The sequence below is a fragment of the Eleginops maclovinus genome, chromosome 10, assembly GCF_036324505.1.
Source record: "Eleginops maclovinus isolate JMC-PN-2008 ecotype Puerto Natales chromosome 10, JC_Emac_rtc_rv5, whole genome shotgun sequence".
In the NCBI taxonomy this organism is placed as follows: Eukaryota; Metazoa; Chordata; class Actinopteri; order Perciformes; family Eleginopidae; genus Eleginops; species Eleginops maclovinus.
Window position 1 is genome coordinate 9,074,745 of NC_086358.1, and position 15,782 is coordinate 9,090,526.

At 41.5% G+C, this 15,782-nt stretch overlaps 2 protein-coding genes across 3 annotated transcripts; one reads left to right on the plus strand and one right to left on the minus strand.

The window, feature by feature from the left end:
* The first annotated feature begins 275 nt into the window (after positions 1-275).
* LOC134870703 (serine/threonine-protein kinase tousled-like 2) lies at positions 276-11,270 on the plus strand. Of its 2 annotated transcripts, XM_063893027.1 has the most exons (21): positions 276-814; positions 2,068-2,162; positions 3,576-3,647; positions 4,104-4,176; positions 4,448-4,485; positions 4,670-4,762; positions 5,544-5,651; positions 5,772-5,864; positions 6,247-6,357; positions 6,575-6,711; positions 6,802-6,954; positions 7,139-7,205; positions 7,332-7,429; positions 7,531-7,612; positions 7,743-7,834; positions 7,918-8,007; positions 9,119-9,288; positions 9,422-9,560; positions 9,742-9,853; positions 9,959-10,066; positions 10,249-11,270. In XM_063893027.1, the coding sequence occupies exons 2-21, from the start codon at positions 2,070-2,072 to the stop codon at positions 10,420-10,422; spliced, it is 2,103 nt and encodes a 700-aa protein (XP_063749097.1). In that variant the 5' UTR covers positions 276-814; positions 2,068-2,069; the 3' UTR covers positions 10,423-11,270. The 2 variants fall into 2 exon arrangements, with proteins under 2 accessions (XP_063749097.1, XP_063749098.1); XM_063893028.1 differs by lacking the exon at positions 4,670-4,762 and having other exon boundaries at positions 277-814.
* Positions 11,271-11,457: 187 nt separating this feature from the next.
* Positions 11,458-15,557, minus strand: becn1 (beclin 1, autophagy related). The gene is given in 13 exon segments (XM_063893030.1): positions 11,458-12,377; positions 12,728-12,870; positions 12,963-13,023; positions 13,349-13,403; positions 13,406-13,497; positions 13,646-13,792; positions 13,877-14,071; positions 14,262-14,398; positions 14,550-14,640; positions 14,792-14,850; positions 14,945-15,009; positions 15,101-15,233; positions 15,515-15,557. Coding segments are annotated over 12 exon segments (1,341 nt in total). The 5' UTR covers positions 15,228-15,233; positions 15,515-15,557; the 3' UTR covers positions 11,458-12,208.
* Between the last annotated feature and the right edge of the window lie 225 nt (positions 15,558-15,782).

The following is a 15,782-nucleotide window of genomic DNA, read 5'->3' on the forward strand; positions in this document are numbered from 1 at the left end:
TCGCTCCCTGTGATTTTTATGGACGAGGACCGTTGCAGAAAAGTGGTGGAAAAGCTTTTTATTGAGATGTTGTGCTTGGGAACGTTATTCAAAAAATAACTACATTTTTTTCATCGGGGAGTGGCACATCCTCCTATTTGGTGTGATTTGGCTCATGAATCATTATTACACTAAATTTGTCAAAATCTGGGACTTTTGGCCCCCCTGGAGCTCTAGGGCCCCGATCAGTGCCCATTGGATAACCAGCCTTGCCTACCATATGCTTGCATGTTTGTTCAGACCAGCAGTTACATTATCTGTTAAACAAGCGCACGGGAAGCATCACATAAAGCTCTCCCTGGAGCCCTGTGCGGTGTTACTGCAGGGGGTAATGCTTTTTAATTAACATTTAAAGGATGGACTCTAACAAGGTGGCACAACTTCTCCCTGTGTAAACGTTACATCGCGGGATAATGGCAATAGAAAGACCGAGTGAAGCAGATATGTGACAACACTTGCCAAGAAGCTTCAGAGCGTTGACAGCTCCAGGTTGGCCCGTGCGAGGGCACCAAGACGGACGAGGAAACCCCGAGGATCAGGGCCTCCTGTCCGGATGACACCGGCGAGAGCCAGCCACACCGCTCTCATTAGCTAGCATTAGCTTAGCTAACTAATGTCTTCACTGAATTAGAAAGAACTATAAATGGATAACTCAATCCGGTCAACTTTATTTGAGATGCATGGGAAGTGTTAAGGAGTTTGCTGTCACCGGATGGACGGACAACATCATCTCTAGGGCTGTGAGTGACTGTGAAAACTGCGAGAGGTTCTCCAGGTGAGACTTGCAGCTAATGTTAGCTTGCTAGATAACTTAACGCTAGCTCAGTTTAGGTAACATGTCATGTAGCCTTAGCTGTCGTTTAGTATAACCAGTTAGCCTAACTGCTATTGCCAAAACCAAACTTTTAATTGATTCCTAATATGCGACAGTGCTTGGCCGCTTTCTTTCTTAAAATGTTCGCAAGATTTTCATAAGCATAATAGCATTTGACGTTAACTTGCTAGGTCAACGTCTTCTTGTCAGTCAATGACTGTAAACGATTTTCCATTTACTGCCATGAAGTCATCGTTATATAAAGTTAATTAGAGTGGAACCTAGCTCTTTTTCACAAAAGTTGAAATAAAGCTTCATATTCTTGTTGGCTAGCCTTGTTTTGATGTACAAGTTTGCAGGCTTTTTATGCAAAATGTGGTCGCGTTCTGTTACATTCCTGGGCACAACTGTTGTGTTAATATTCTTTGATTGTCTCTACTGTTTTAGGGGACAGTCATATTGATAAAATGATGATTCCATCGCTAGTTGATGGATACCCTGTCAGGGAGGGGTTCCTTTTGGCAAAGGGAAGTCGTGCCCTGCCATATGGTTATTTAATATGGTCATAAGATAACCATATTAAACATTATTTTGGGTAATTTTGCTTTCATTTCTCAATGATTTTAAAATAGGAATGTTATGGCAGTGGGGAATTACCATCCTCACCAGTAATTTTCATTCACTTGCTTTTATGGTTTGTCGTTTTAAATATGATCCAACTGGTGAAAAGACAAACTTCCCTTGAAAGAATTGACATTCATGGCCCACATTTACCATATCCTGCCAGAATGTGTTTTCAACTTCTTTGCCAGGGTTAAGTTATCTCAAAAGTTAACCATAAAGTCTAACAGTTCAAAGTTCTGCTGGGTGTCGACTAGTCTGTTAGCTCAAGTTATTTCACAAGTTGTTTAATGAAGGATCTAAAATCAAATTTATCTTTGTGCTTTCTTCCTCAGAACAAAATTGAAATTATTTTATTTAAAATTGGTTTCTTAGCAAAGGTAGGAAGCTTTAAAACAAGTTTGCTTTGTGTCTTTACTCTATCGCTGTCCTACTTCGAAAAACTGGGATGTCCAAATATTTTGTCGAACATAGTCCTGGGCTTCCATGACGTCAGGATTGACTAGATTGTTGGGTTCCTGCCGTACTGTTGACAATAACCCAACACAGCTCCACATAACTTTCATTTCAATTCATTGTGTCTCTCTTTTCAGGCATGATGGACGGACTTCACAGCCAGGCTTTAGGTCTGGACCCACGCAGGCAGGAACTGCTTGAGGCTCGCTTCACTGGACTTGGTGTGGCAAAGGTTAGCATCTCTTAATAGTATTATATTTGTTTTGATGCTCCAAATGATCGGCTAGGCATTGGCTGTTCATGCAGATGTTATGCTTCAAATGCAAAGTATTAGAAGTTGACGTGAATGTAACATGTTGATAAATGTAAATCAGGGTTCCTTCTTATGCCTGCTATCATACATTTACAGATACAAAAGAGTAGCTCTTATGCAAACATCCCACAATTCCACTGTTGTTTGTATTGCAAACATGAGCAGTCGGTCAGCTCTCTTGTGTTAGTCCTCCAGTTTAGAAAAGCTTGGAAGTCTTCTCTATTTCCAGTGTTGAATGATGCTCTGTGTTCAGGAGTTTTACCTCAGTGGCATGATCCTGTCTCCCTGAGCGAAAACCAAACAACACCAGCTCTATCTTGGCTGACATGGGAGCTGGCCAGCAGCTCTTTGTTTCAGTGGAGACTAGTGACACTGAAATGGCACCGCAGCTGAATCTCACAGCATCGGCGGCATGCTATGCTGCAACCCTGCTGCTGAACTGTGTATTACTGTGTGGGTGTGCATTTGACAAAATGGCAACCCCTGAGAAGGCAATCACTATCACTCCTGCTTCGGCCTGTAGTGTGCTCTGAAATGCATTGCTAGGCCTGCTCATTATCTTAGTGGGGTGGTGAAGGATTTAGGATGTTAGCATGCTGACTACAGTACATTTCCGTGACATCACAATGAACATGTGTAGTGTAGACATTAAGAGAAAAAATCTGAACATGTCTTGGCTGTTTTCTGTGACCTTGTGCAGCAGAATGACAGCTGGCCTGCACCAATTGGCCTGCTGTTTTTCTCAGTCTCTTCAATCTGCGCTGCTGGCCATTAGTGGTACGCAAGCATGACACCAACTGAAGTGGATGTAAACTCAAGACTTACAGATTTACAGGGGAATGTATATTATACGCCCATTTTAGCATCCTTGCTTAGACGCTAAGCTTAGTAACGGCAATGTTAAAACTACAACTGTTAGAAATGTCCTTACGAAATAGGGCCACAGGATAAGAAAATAAATGTACACACTACAGTGAGAAAGGGCTTGAATCAGACGCAATCTGTTTTATAATTGTAAACACACCCAAAAAGGTGAGTCATATTATAGGTGAGGCTGTTAGTAACCTGTGTCAGATAGGAAGGATGTTTGGAAATCTTCATTTTTGATTTGTTAGGTAACTTACATGAGAATTTCAGCAAACCTCATTGGAGGCCGACACTCCTCTTTGGTGTATATGAGTACACCATCTACATTTTACTAGATGGCATTGTCATTTTTACTAGAAATTGTCATTTAACAATGTCTTATGTCCAGTTCCCTAACAAGGATCTGCTCACCAGAGCATCACATGACTAACGAATCCAGACTAATGTGTGTGTTCTGTTTTCCAGAGTTCAGCCAACAGTGAATCATCCAACCAGTCTCTGTGCAGCGCGGGATCACTCAGTGACAGGGAGCTGGAGGTGGGTTGGGGAAAGATCCAATCAGAATGACATGTGACTGTGCACTTATCTGCAAGTCATCTGACCTTCTTTACACTTCCTGGGATAAACTATTGTGTATGCAGGGGTGGATGCCAACGATTGGCTACAGTGCAGTGTGTGTGATTCATCTGTTCATGCATTAACTGTTCCCACTTACTCATGGATAAAAGAGGGTGTAGCAGCCATTTAGAAAAAACACCTTGGTTACGTCACCAGGCTTTTAACAAATCAAAATGGTTTGATGTTACATAAGGGCCAAAGACACCATACATAAGCACCCTAATGGAATACATTAAATACTTATGGCACTGAAAATAATTTGTTATCTTATTGAATTGTGGTCGAATGTTTATTTTTAGCAAGCCAAGAGTTAAAGTCTACCAATATTACTGAAAGGGGCAAGGCTTAATGTTGTCACCTTTCTGCTCACGTTAGACTCCAGAGAAGAAGTCCAATGACCAGAGAAGAAGGAAGAGAAAAGGAGACATCTATGACAACAACAGCCAGGGTAAGACCATCCTACGTATTAACAGATCTCCCAACAGAAACAACTCGACTCCATTCACTTTGTTTCACTTTCATCAATTTGCTCTTTTTTGGCTCTAAATATTTATCTTTAGTCATTTTGAAAAAGTGGAATACACAATATGGGACGCAAAGACTATTCAATGGTGTTATTGTATAAGTTAGTCGCTCTTTTTTTCCCCAAAAATGCTTTGGAACAAACAGGAAATTATAACTCTTCTTGCTCCTTATACATGTTCTGTTGTTTTTTGTAGGAAAAGGAAGAGGACAAAAAATAAGTGACTATTTTGAGGTGAGTTCTAATTAGTCCTGATGATTTTGCCACTTTGCATCGTTTTTCCCTCTCAAACCTTTCTGTGATGTCCTCACCCTCACTCTGCAGCTGTGCCAACACTTGTCCTTCATCACATTCTTCCTAAATAACAACGCTGTCTCCTTTCTTTCTATCTGGTTTTCACTCTCTGCCCGGTGGCCAGTTTGCCTGTAGCAGCGGCTCTGGCACCAGTCCGGCCCGGGGCGTCCCCATGCTGGTGCGCTCCTCTCCACAGCACTCACTGTCTAATCCTCTGGTGAGCGCCAGCAGCCATCTCCATAGCGCTCTACTGCTTCAGCACTCTTTCATCACTTGGTTTAGCCAGTGTCAAATTCATCTGCTCTTTGATCTTTGTCTATTTTTCTATCTGTATCCTCTTAATTGGATAGAGTTGGCGGGGCATGAATCGCTCGGATTTTATTTTGTTATGCCAAGGTCTAATCCATTTAATAAAGCTCCTTTTTCTTTAACTGGATGAATTCAGCTTGTGGAAGTGATCAAACATTACTTCACCCAGGGCATTTTAAAATATGTCCTACTGCAATGTGTTTCCTCCGGTTTTCTTTAAAGGAAAATTGAAATCACGTGTTTTCAGATGTTGCTTTAAATACGGTCTTACACAATGAGCTGGCATGTTAGGCAGGAAGCTGTACAGGAGGACAATGTATAACATGTTGCATGCACTTTTGTGTTTCGAGTAGTTGTTGAAGAGTAATCATTCAACTTTCCCCACCGTTTCCATTCATTCCTCATCATAAACGCAAAACCTTTTACTACTTACTTAAAATGCCTTCAAAAATACTTGGCAAAAGAGTGATAGAATCGGAACTGCTTTTCTTTGTCTATTTTAAATGTATTGGAAACGACTGTGTAGCATTATTACTTGACCATTCGAACTCTCTCCCCTTCCATTAGCTACACTGTTTATGCCTTTTCTTTAAATCCTTTACAGCTATTTTATAATCACCCTATGCTGTCTTCATTATATAACTGTTGTGTTCCCCCTGTGTCCTTCTACCTTTCTCTCTGGAATACAGTTTCAGCAAGGCAGTCCTTCGTCCACAGGCTCGGCCCACACAGACTCTTCATCATGCTGCTCAGTGAGGACAGCCCCCTCACACTCCTTCTCACACAAATCCATCCAGGTAACCGACTGACCGACCTCAGCTTAACACCAATTTATGTCATTTTACTTTCATTCACTCTCAGACAGTTTGGGAGGAGATGTTTATTCTTGCCTTGTTGTTATCTTTGCCCTTCTCCAGTCAGACCTGACGCTCCTGAAATTGACCGCACTGGAGAAGAACAAGAACTCTGATCTGGAGAAGAAAGAGGGGAGGATTGACGACCTGCTGAGGGTAAGTAATGCTGAGGGGAAATGAATCTCAAATATTTGTGAGCTACACTTATTCTGGAGCAATGGGAATGCCAAAATTTGGCATCAAGTAACAATGATTATGTCACACAGTCAAAGATATGTCTATAATTTAGAGTATTATCCTTGATAATCACCTCACAATCCAGAAGAAGTGTCACCACGTCTCACAACAGCTTGGGTTGTTGATGTTCTTGCTAACTTTCAAATGCCATAGTTGCTCAAATTAAATGTGGTGGAAATGTCAGCAAATCAAGCTGACACCCTGAAAGATGTTTCATCGTGTCACTTTAAGAACAAAACAGCCTTGATTTCGTGTTTGTAAAAAAAACAAAATGTCACAGTGATGATGTGTGTTTTGGCAGGCTAACTGTGACCTGAGGCGGCAGGTGGACGAGCAGCAGAAGATGCTGGAGCGCTACAAGGAACGGCTCAACAAGTGTATGACAATGAGCAATAAACTCATGATCGAGAAGGTGCGTGCACATTAGTATTTGCACAAATATATTAACTTGAAGAGACAGCTTTGTTATCTTGTTAGAGGGTTAGGTTATTCAACAAATCGGAACCAATTTAGTCCAAAAATAAGTCAAAAGAAATATGTGTAAGCCTCTGAGGGCTCTGTTGCTTATTTTGTCTTTTTACAACTTCCAAACTCAGACAATTTTAAGTGATTTTTGTACTTTTCTGTAGTCAAAGCAGGAGAAGATGGCTTGCAGGGACAAGAGCATGCAGGACCGTCTGCGTCTGGGCCACTTCACCACCGTACGGCACGGAGCCTCCTTCACCGAGCAGTGGACAGACGGATATGCTTTCCAGAACCTCATCAAGTCAGCATGCAGATTGGCACCAACATATTAGCATTTTATCCATACTGCATTGAAGAGTGTTCACACTGCATTGTTCCCGCATGTTTACAGGCAGCAGGAGCGACTGAACTCTCAGCGGGAGGACATTGAGAGGCAGAGGAAGCTGCTTGGAAAAAGGAAACCTCCCTCCATGGCCCAGACACCTCCACCCAGCCTGGAACAAAACAAACGGAAGAGCAGGAATAACGGCCTAGAGAGTGAAGCGTAAGAATACATACTTGACATACTTATGCTTTGTTGTGACAATTACACTCATAAAACTGGGTCAGCCTATGACAACTGTACATCATATGAAGGCTTTGTGTTTCCTTATTGTTAACTTTTAAGATTTATCATAAATAAGTTCATAGGTTTATTATTTAAAATGTTTTTGTTTTGTTCCACACAGGTTGTCACTGGCAGAATATCATGAGCAAGAGGAGATTTTGAAACTACGAATTGGTCATATGAAAAAGGTACCACTCACCACTTTTTCTTGGACCTCTTGCTACACAAGTAAACTAGAGATAAAGTATCCCTTCTACCTGTTCCTGTTTAAGGAGGGTTGTGGTAGATAATGGATTTCATGTGGCTTCATGCAGGAAGAAGCGGAGATCCAGACTGAGCTGGATCAGTTGGAGCGAGTGAGAAACCTGCACATTCGGGAGCTGAAGAGAATCCATAACGAGGACAACTCGCAGTATGTTTCATATCTGTTAACATATTTTACTCAAGTTCTTAAATGTGCTTTCATTCGAAACACATCTTCGAAAAAGTGTTTAGAAAAGTCTTCTTCTGCAGATTTAAAGACCACCCCACGCTGAATGACCGATATCTGCTATTACATTTACTTGGAAGAGGTGGCTTTAGTGAAGTCTTCAAGGTAAGCACCTCTCACATTCTTTAACAGACCAGTTTAGAATCTTTTTTGGGGCTTTTTGAAAAACAAATGTAAGCTATGTTCAGTGCAGCAATCTTGTTATAGTAGGCTTCTGTTCTTGTGTAATGTGCAGGCTTTCGATTTGACGGAGCAAAGGTATGTGGCCATTAAAGTCCATCAACTCAACAAGAACTGGAGAGAGGAGAAGAAGCAAAACTACCACAAGTGAGTCTGAAGCTCAGCTCACTGTACCTTCATTTTTGAATGCTGTTGTGAGCTTTTCAAAATGTACTTTTATGTCTTTTCAGACACGCCTGTAGAGAATACAGAATCCACAAAGAACTTGACCACCCCAGAATAGTCAAACTCTACGACTATTTCTCACTCGACACAGGCTCGTAAGTTCATAAAGCTACGTAAAGTTCACAAAGGTGTGCATTTATACTGAGTGTGCCCAGGATTAAACAAATAAATACAAGAGCAATATGGGTATTGGCATTTTCTTTTATTGGAACGATAGCTCACTCTAAGAACTATAATCTATATTTATTTTTTACAATGACAATGTGAAAGTGTACCTACAAATAATTCTGCAGATCCTTTATAACAAGTTTCAACTCATCGTTTGATTCCCAGTCCGTAGCTTTACTGTTTTGGGTCACCTTTATATCATTCTAAGCGTTACTTTTTGGGAGCTGGAGGCCGCTGTTTCCATGCAAAACCTCCTAAAACCAGCTGTACACTACCTGCTCAGCACCAGTTAACAGGCAAGGTTAGCGACGAGCTGTCAGCAGAGCATGGGGCATTTAGCAGCTAGAGCCAAAAATGTATATCAGGAGTTGAGACCAAAAACAAGGCTTTACCTTTACCAAGTAGCCAGACACATGCCTCTAAACCAGGGGTGTCCAAACTTTGGCCCGGTGACCAAAGGTGCCCCACAGGCCATTTTGAATTGGCCCACAAAGTAAACTTTTGCTTGTCTTATATTGTACTTCTCAAATATATATGTTCAAATATAATAATGAACCCAATTTTCAAATAAATTCAGTCATTTAGAATTGTAAACATTTTCTAACAAATCTTAGTTGATTAAAAAAAAATTCAAAAAACCTTATTTCTATAACAAGCATGACATTTAACCTTCATATTTACTCTTATTATAAGCAATCTGAGGCTTCTGTTTTAAGGAATGAGCTGCCAACAAAATAAATGAAACCCTAAAGAGAGATGGGATGTAGGCAGTTTGTTTTCTGAAAGCGTTTTCAAGTATCGCGCATTATTCACCTACATTTGATTTGTTTTGCTAACTTATAACTTAACTGTTGAGGCAATATTCACCTCTATAAGTGGCCCAGCTCTCCGTATACTTTTCTGTGTGTGGCCCTCGGTGAAAAAAGTTTGGACACCCCTGCTCTGAACTAATGATGTCTTGATCCATAAATACTTTTGTAAATAGCCAACTGTTTTGCTTCTAAGTTTGATGAATGATCCGTCGGATTACTTTTGCAGGTTCTGCACAGTGCTGGAGTACTGTGAAGGCAATGATCTGGACTTCTACTTGAAGCAGAATAAGCTGATGACCGAGAAGGAGGGCCGCTCTATCGTCATGCAGATCGTCAACGCCCTCAAGTACCTCAACCAGATCCGCCCGCCCATCATCCACTACGACCTCAAGCCCGGTATTCTACCCGTTTTGATTTATTGTTTTGTCGTTATGGAGAGATAGACAGCACAAGAAAAAGGTTTTAATTAAGATAGACATAACTGTGAGCATTTTATTGTTGTTTACTATTTATTCTGCTGTGTTCTTAGGAAACATCCTCTTAGTGAATGGCACGGCGTGTGGAGAAATCAAGATCACTGACTTCGGCCTGTCTAAGGTCATGGATGATGACTGCTACAACTCTGCAGATGGCATGGAACTGACGTCACAGGGAGCAGGGACCTACTGGTATATAGAGACACATTTCACTGCATTTAGTAACCAAGCAACAAGTATGGCTTCACAGTAGAGGTGCAGAGGGACATATTGCTAATGAATTCACATCGCCTCTTCGCTCATAAAAGCTGTGCAGAGAGAACTTGTAGAGGAAAACTTTTAGAATTTCATTTTGTGACCTTGCGTCTCACAGGTACCTGCCTCCTGAGTGCTTTGTCGTGGGGAAGGAGCCCCCCAAAATATCCAACAAGGTGGATGTTTGGTCCCTAGGGGTCATCTTCTACCAGAGCCTATACGGACGCAAGGTAATCTCAAACCTGCATTCCTCAACAGGGATTTTGTTGTGAGATATTTTTTAAAATCTCACAACTAAACTATCTGCTAACGGTCCCCCTGGTGTCTTTTTCCAGCCTTTCGGTCATAACCAGTCGCAGCAGGATATTCTTCAAGAAAACACAATATTAAAAGCCACTGAGGTGCAGTTCCCCCCGAAACCTGTGGTCACCAACGAAGCAAAGGTGAGGTGCTCACTTATTTTAACGGCTGTAACTGCAATCTTCCCTTCATACAATAATTTTATCGAGTATAAAGGTCCTTTAAAACCATATGTTTTGCCTTGAATGTGACATTTTTCTTTCTAGCCCAATAAAGAGAAAGTGGAAGTATGTTTAGAAATTATTTCACGTATTTCCTTCCATAGGCCTTCATTCGACGTTGCCTGGCTTATCACAAGGAGGACCGCGTGGATGTGCTGCAGTTAGCCAGCGACCCCTTCCTAATGCCACATATTAGAAAAGCTCTGGCCAGCAGCACTCCTCAGGCCCCTCCTCTCCCCTCCACCTCCGGCTGCTACAGCAGCAGTGCCTCCAACTGAAGCAAGCTGACAAACTCAACTAAAACCCCAGAGAGGACAAAGCTACACAGAGACGTTACACTCTTGATGCATCTCCTCTTTGCCCTCTTGATTGTGAGAGCGCAAAGAGCATGATGGGATGTAGGATGTAAAAGTGTAAATGGAACCAAAATAATGGGTGATGTTGTAGTAAGTGCGCCCACCACCGTCAGACAAGTGCTAAAACTGAAGGGCCGGTCTGTGGCTGTGGGCTCGGTAGAACCCAAAGATTTGCCTATATGCATGCACCAACAGAGACGTTGGTTCTTTTCAAGGGGCTTCTTACACGATAAATAGTAAAAGCACCCGAAAGAAATGCACAACTGACAGGCTGAGAAGTTTGGAAAATTGCCTGCACTCTGGAAGGATTTAGAAGGAAAATAAAGTAATGAAATGTTATCCCATTCTGCTTGAAATCTATCATCTATCAAACTGTGTTTCATGACTAAAGTGATCAGCTATAAATATATATATATATATATATCCCCCCATTGGTTTGAGCCTGGGACTGTTAGGAAGGGCTGCTGCGAGTAATGAGGAATGACTGAGGGGAGTCAACAGCCTGCCTTATAGAAATGACAGGTTCATAAATTACTTGATACAGGAGAGGGCTGATTCTGGGAAGAGAAACTGGTTTTGACCTATTCAAATATTTTACTGGATAACTGGAAGTCAGCTTATTATTTTAATTAAGTCCATATTTTTCCATGAAAGACTAAATGACCCCCTGTAATTTTTGTGTTAGACGTATAGGGGGGCTGACTATGAGTGAGTGTTGTGATGAGTTCAACAGAAATAATTATGAAACCATTAAAAAAACATTTGGTTAACTCTGGTGTCTTAACCTTGATTTGGGGGACTCAAAGGGCGAAATAATGCACTGATGTTTTTTTCCAAGTCCAGATATGTATTTAATCAGCTGTTTCCATTCGTTCACAAAGCTGAAGATACATGAATGTGTTCTGTTGAAAGTTAATTTATCCACTATACTTTGAAGCTTTAAGAAAATCCACAGCATTTTTACAGCATGAAACCTTTTATTAACTAAAAGGTCACCATTACACGCATCCATCGTATCTAAAACGGACAAATGGATGTGAAGTCGTATCAGTGTGCCTCAAAATACAACAGTTTACCTGCAACGTTTGTATGCAACTGGAAAACATGAGGTTCAAGAAATACTGACACTTGTTGAATACTAAACAGTGTTAATATATTACAAATTCAACCTTGAACTTAATTATCACAGCACACTTTTACAGCTTATGTTATAGGAACAAAAACACGTTAATTACTGTAGAGGTTACACAGTGATTTACAGGTGTGCAGTGCAACAGGAGAGCAAAGAAACCTTGAGCTTGATAAAGTGGTTAGAAGTGAATTTGGCTAAGATTTCTTTAAATTACATTCTAGTCTCTGGAAGTGTGAAGATGTTTTAATGCAACGTCAGCTCGTCAGAAAAAAAGAAGACATTAATTAGTGAAGAGGAGGATGAAAGTAGACGCACAGGTTGTTATCTCATCCTGCTCGCTTTGAGGGACGAGACTGCAACCTGCGCCTGCTTCCATATCCTACTTTGCTGCAGCATTATCACATCGTTTTAAAATGTAGAAACACAGATAATCTAGACTGGAGATCTAGAATTGCTCCATGCTTCCTTTGTACTGGAAATCCTGCGACACAACCATCGCTTTTCCTTTGGCCAAGTGAGTAATAATATTCACATGAAATCCATTCATCAGAGGGGACTGACTATAAATCACAAAGTTCATCTGTTGTAGAACTGCGAGGTGACCCAGGCCAGTCCCCACTTCAGGTTGGTGAGCATAAACTTCAGCGCCTTGGTCCACTGCTCCTCAGAGTTGAACTGGGTTTTGATGGAGTAAGAGCCGCCGCTTCCACCCGTGTCCTCGATCTTACCCTTCTCCACATCCATCCTGACACATGGGGAAAGAAAATAGATGTTCATCAGTTAAGTGTTGTGTCAAAATAATAGTATGACATGATATAGATAGGCACATTATTGCAAAAACAATTCTTTATCAGTCCCTCTAACTTTATTTACTGTGTGGCAATGCTTTAATAATTCAAACGTTTATGGAGCCAAATGTCCTTTTTTTCCCACAATGGGACAATAGAGGAAAACAATTCTCAGGCTCCTCCAGAAAGAAAATCAATGTAATGGTTTAGAATTTGCTTTCAGACTTCATAAATATTAACAACTCCTCTGAAATGGCTGCATTATAGCTGAGAAAAATCACATTGTGGGTGTCCGAAGGTGTCTGACCTGTATGGAAGGCAGAAGCCAGTGTCTCCTTTCTCCACCTCCTCTTTGAACTGCTGGACACAGTCCAGGAAGGCCACCATTGCGTGGTCAAATTTATTGTCCCAGAAGAACCTCAGCCCCCCCGAGCAGTACAGAGGAAGTTCCTGGATAAACACAGGACAGAAACAATGTGAAGGATTAGAGCCTGGAGGACCATGTTTAATAATCATGGGAGTGTAAATACTGTTCATATTACCTTGGACTTGTCTGACAGTGACTCTAAGTATGAGTGGTTTCCGTACGGGACAAGACGATATCTGAGGGGGAAGCGTAGTTTGAGATATATTTGCATTTTACTTGCAGAATGTTTGTAATAAATCTTAATAGATCCAAGAATTGTTAAAAACTGAGGTAAAATAAAACTGAGCCTAATAATGTAAACAAAAACCATCTGCTCAGATACAACACCACTACATAATGTGATTTAAATAGCAGAAAACCACATTGTAAGTAACAGAACCAAACCCATAACTAATATAGGGTTGAGTGAACAAATAGCACTAGAGGGATAGAGTACATTTGTAAGATAGCAAAATACAAACTAAATATTATCTCAGTGTGTGCATGTGGTAATGTGTGTACCTCTGGAAGCGCAGCCCCATTTTGTTGGCCAAAGCATGCAGCAGCAGCACTGTCTGCCCCAGGCTGCGTTGATCTCGTTCCACTCCACCGGGACGCTGGGGAGTCGACCCAGACGGAAGTTGTTGATTGTACCAAACTGTCCGCTGTGCCTGGATAAGAACAAACAAAACAATTAAGATTCTCAGTCCATGGGCATCGATTCCTTTTTGTCCTGGAGACTTTTTCAAAAAATAGTTTCAAAGCCATGGTTTATGGGTTTTTTTCAACAGACACAACATAACTTGGATGTGTGTTTACCAGATGTGAAATGTGGCATTGAAGACATTTGTCTTTTTCAGGCGATCTAGCTGAATCTGGCAGTAACGCATCTGGTTGTCAACGCTCTTCAGCTCATCATCCAGCTCCAGTTGCTGCCGTTTGAACTCGCTGTACTCCTTCTGGTACCTTTGATCACAAAGCAGTGGAAAGAGCTGTAAGCTGTTGTCTCACTTGGCAAATAGCCCACACACAATATAGCGTCACACTCACTGAAGCTCCTCTGTGTCCAGCTGCTGGGAGTGGACCCTGCTCTGGGTCAGATCCTGGGCCACAGCGGCTCTCTGCTCCTCCACTGCCTCCAGCTCCTGGACCAGAGCCTCCTCCTGCCCCTTCAGCTGATGCAGCTCTGCCAGCAGGGTCTCTTCTCCCTCTACCTGCAGGTGTGATAGCAGCTCCAGGCATTGCCTAAAAATATGTTCACAAACAGTATGTTACTATACTGCATTTAAACAGACAAATGGAATTAGCAATTTCAGTGTTTTTTTTACTAGCAAAATGTGTAGGTAGCAACGCCGGCAGCATTTCCCCTCTCTGATAACCTTTTTCTTTTAAACCAATACACAAAGGAGATTAACTTTGTTGTTCAGCATCTCACTTGTAATTCTGGCATTCGTTCTCTGTGATGTTGAGCTGCGTGTCCAGGTGGTCCAGCAGGGTGTCGGTACATTCCTCACACAGAGGGTGGTCCACGTCTGTCTGCCCCGACATGATGTCAAACAGGTCACTGGTCACCTGGGTTGGATAGGGTCGGAGACATCCACAGATTTACCCCAAGATGTACTTTGTCAACGGCCCATGCTTGTGACATTCTCGCCAAAACAACATGATCAGAGTCAACTGACATAATCAAACCTTATTTTGTCTATGTGAAAGTATAAATTACCTTCAGCCTACGACTGAGATTTTCCATGGTACCACCATCCGATGCTTCTCCAATCAGTGTGAAGCTGTTGGCGCTCTCTGTGGACATCATCCTGCAAAGCAACATTCAGCATTAGTCAACTTCGTAGGACATGCTTCATTTGCACCCTTCATTTGTGAGAGAAACTAAGAGGTAACCAACGGTTTGAAGTTATAATCACTCAGTATTCGTATAGTATTCAATTACTTGAATAAAAGACTCACCGTGCAGGAGGGATGTATTTCCTTGACACTCCATCTTGCTTGTTTTCTGCAAAGGTCTCCTGGAGGGAAAAAGTAATCCTGACTCAACATGCTTCTTGGTAAAAATATAAGAGCTTTCGATGCAGGCTACTGAATACAATCTGCTGCACCTACCTCTGGTGCTGTTTCCCCATCAGTGCTGTCAACCTGTTTGCTGGGAGTCACTGTGACTACCGGAGCTTAGGAGAGAGTAATAAATGTAAAACAACAACAACAACAACACACGTACATTTTAAAGCAACGAATGTCTTTTTTCACTGGTTTACACACCAATAAGTTCCTGGATTGTGACCCGATCGAGGACATTGAAGGATGTGTCCAGTTTGAGCGGCTGACAGCACCGCTGACACACGAAGCTGACCTGCATGGTTGTGCTCGACGACTTAGAGCCCTCCATTGCGAGCTATAAGAACACATGTTAAACATAGACTGTAAATATCAAAACATAATAACTTAACAATACACAATATAGCTAGATAGACAGCAGTGTGGCGAGAAATCTACCTAGCAGCCACTAGCTCTGCAGCTAACTCGTGTGAAACATAGATCTGCGTAGTAAACACACAAGATAGACTCACTGTCGCCTGGGTATAATACAAACTATTTCATAATAATCCCAGTTTTGTAGCGTTGAAAATTATAAATCACTTTCAATGCAGTTAGCGTGACCGTTGCATTTTGCACCTCGGGACTTCTCTTTCCACTTCCGTGTTGTTGTTTACGAAGGATGTGACGTCAACTAAAGTCACGAGCAGAAGATTTCTTTTATATTAATATCATTTTGTTTTTTTAGTTTGCTTTACTGTTGAAAATCTTTGTATTCAGACAAAAAGAGAAACACGAAGGAAATGTAAATGTTGCAACACAGGAAGTTTGAAATTAGCTTTTTTTCCCAACTTTACATGACACATAAGTAAACTAAGGAAATTGCAACCACACATTTAGTGGGTGT

Coding starts and splice junctions, on each gene's coding strand:
- LOC134870703 (XM_063893027.1), top strand. CDS start 2,070: ATGATGGACGGACTTCACAGCCAGGCTTTAGGTCTGGACCCACGCAGG. Junction 4,486..4,669: donor AAATAAGTGACTATTTTGAG/GTGAGTTCTAAT, acceptor CCCGGTGGCCAG/TTTGCCTGTAGCAGCGGCTC. Junction 6,955..7,138: donor AACGGCCTAGAGAGTGAAGC/GTAAGAATACAT, acceptor TGTTCCACACAG/GTTGTCACTGGCAGAATATC.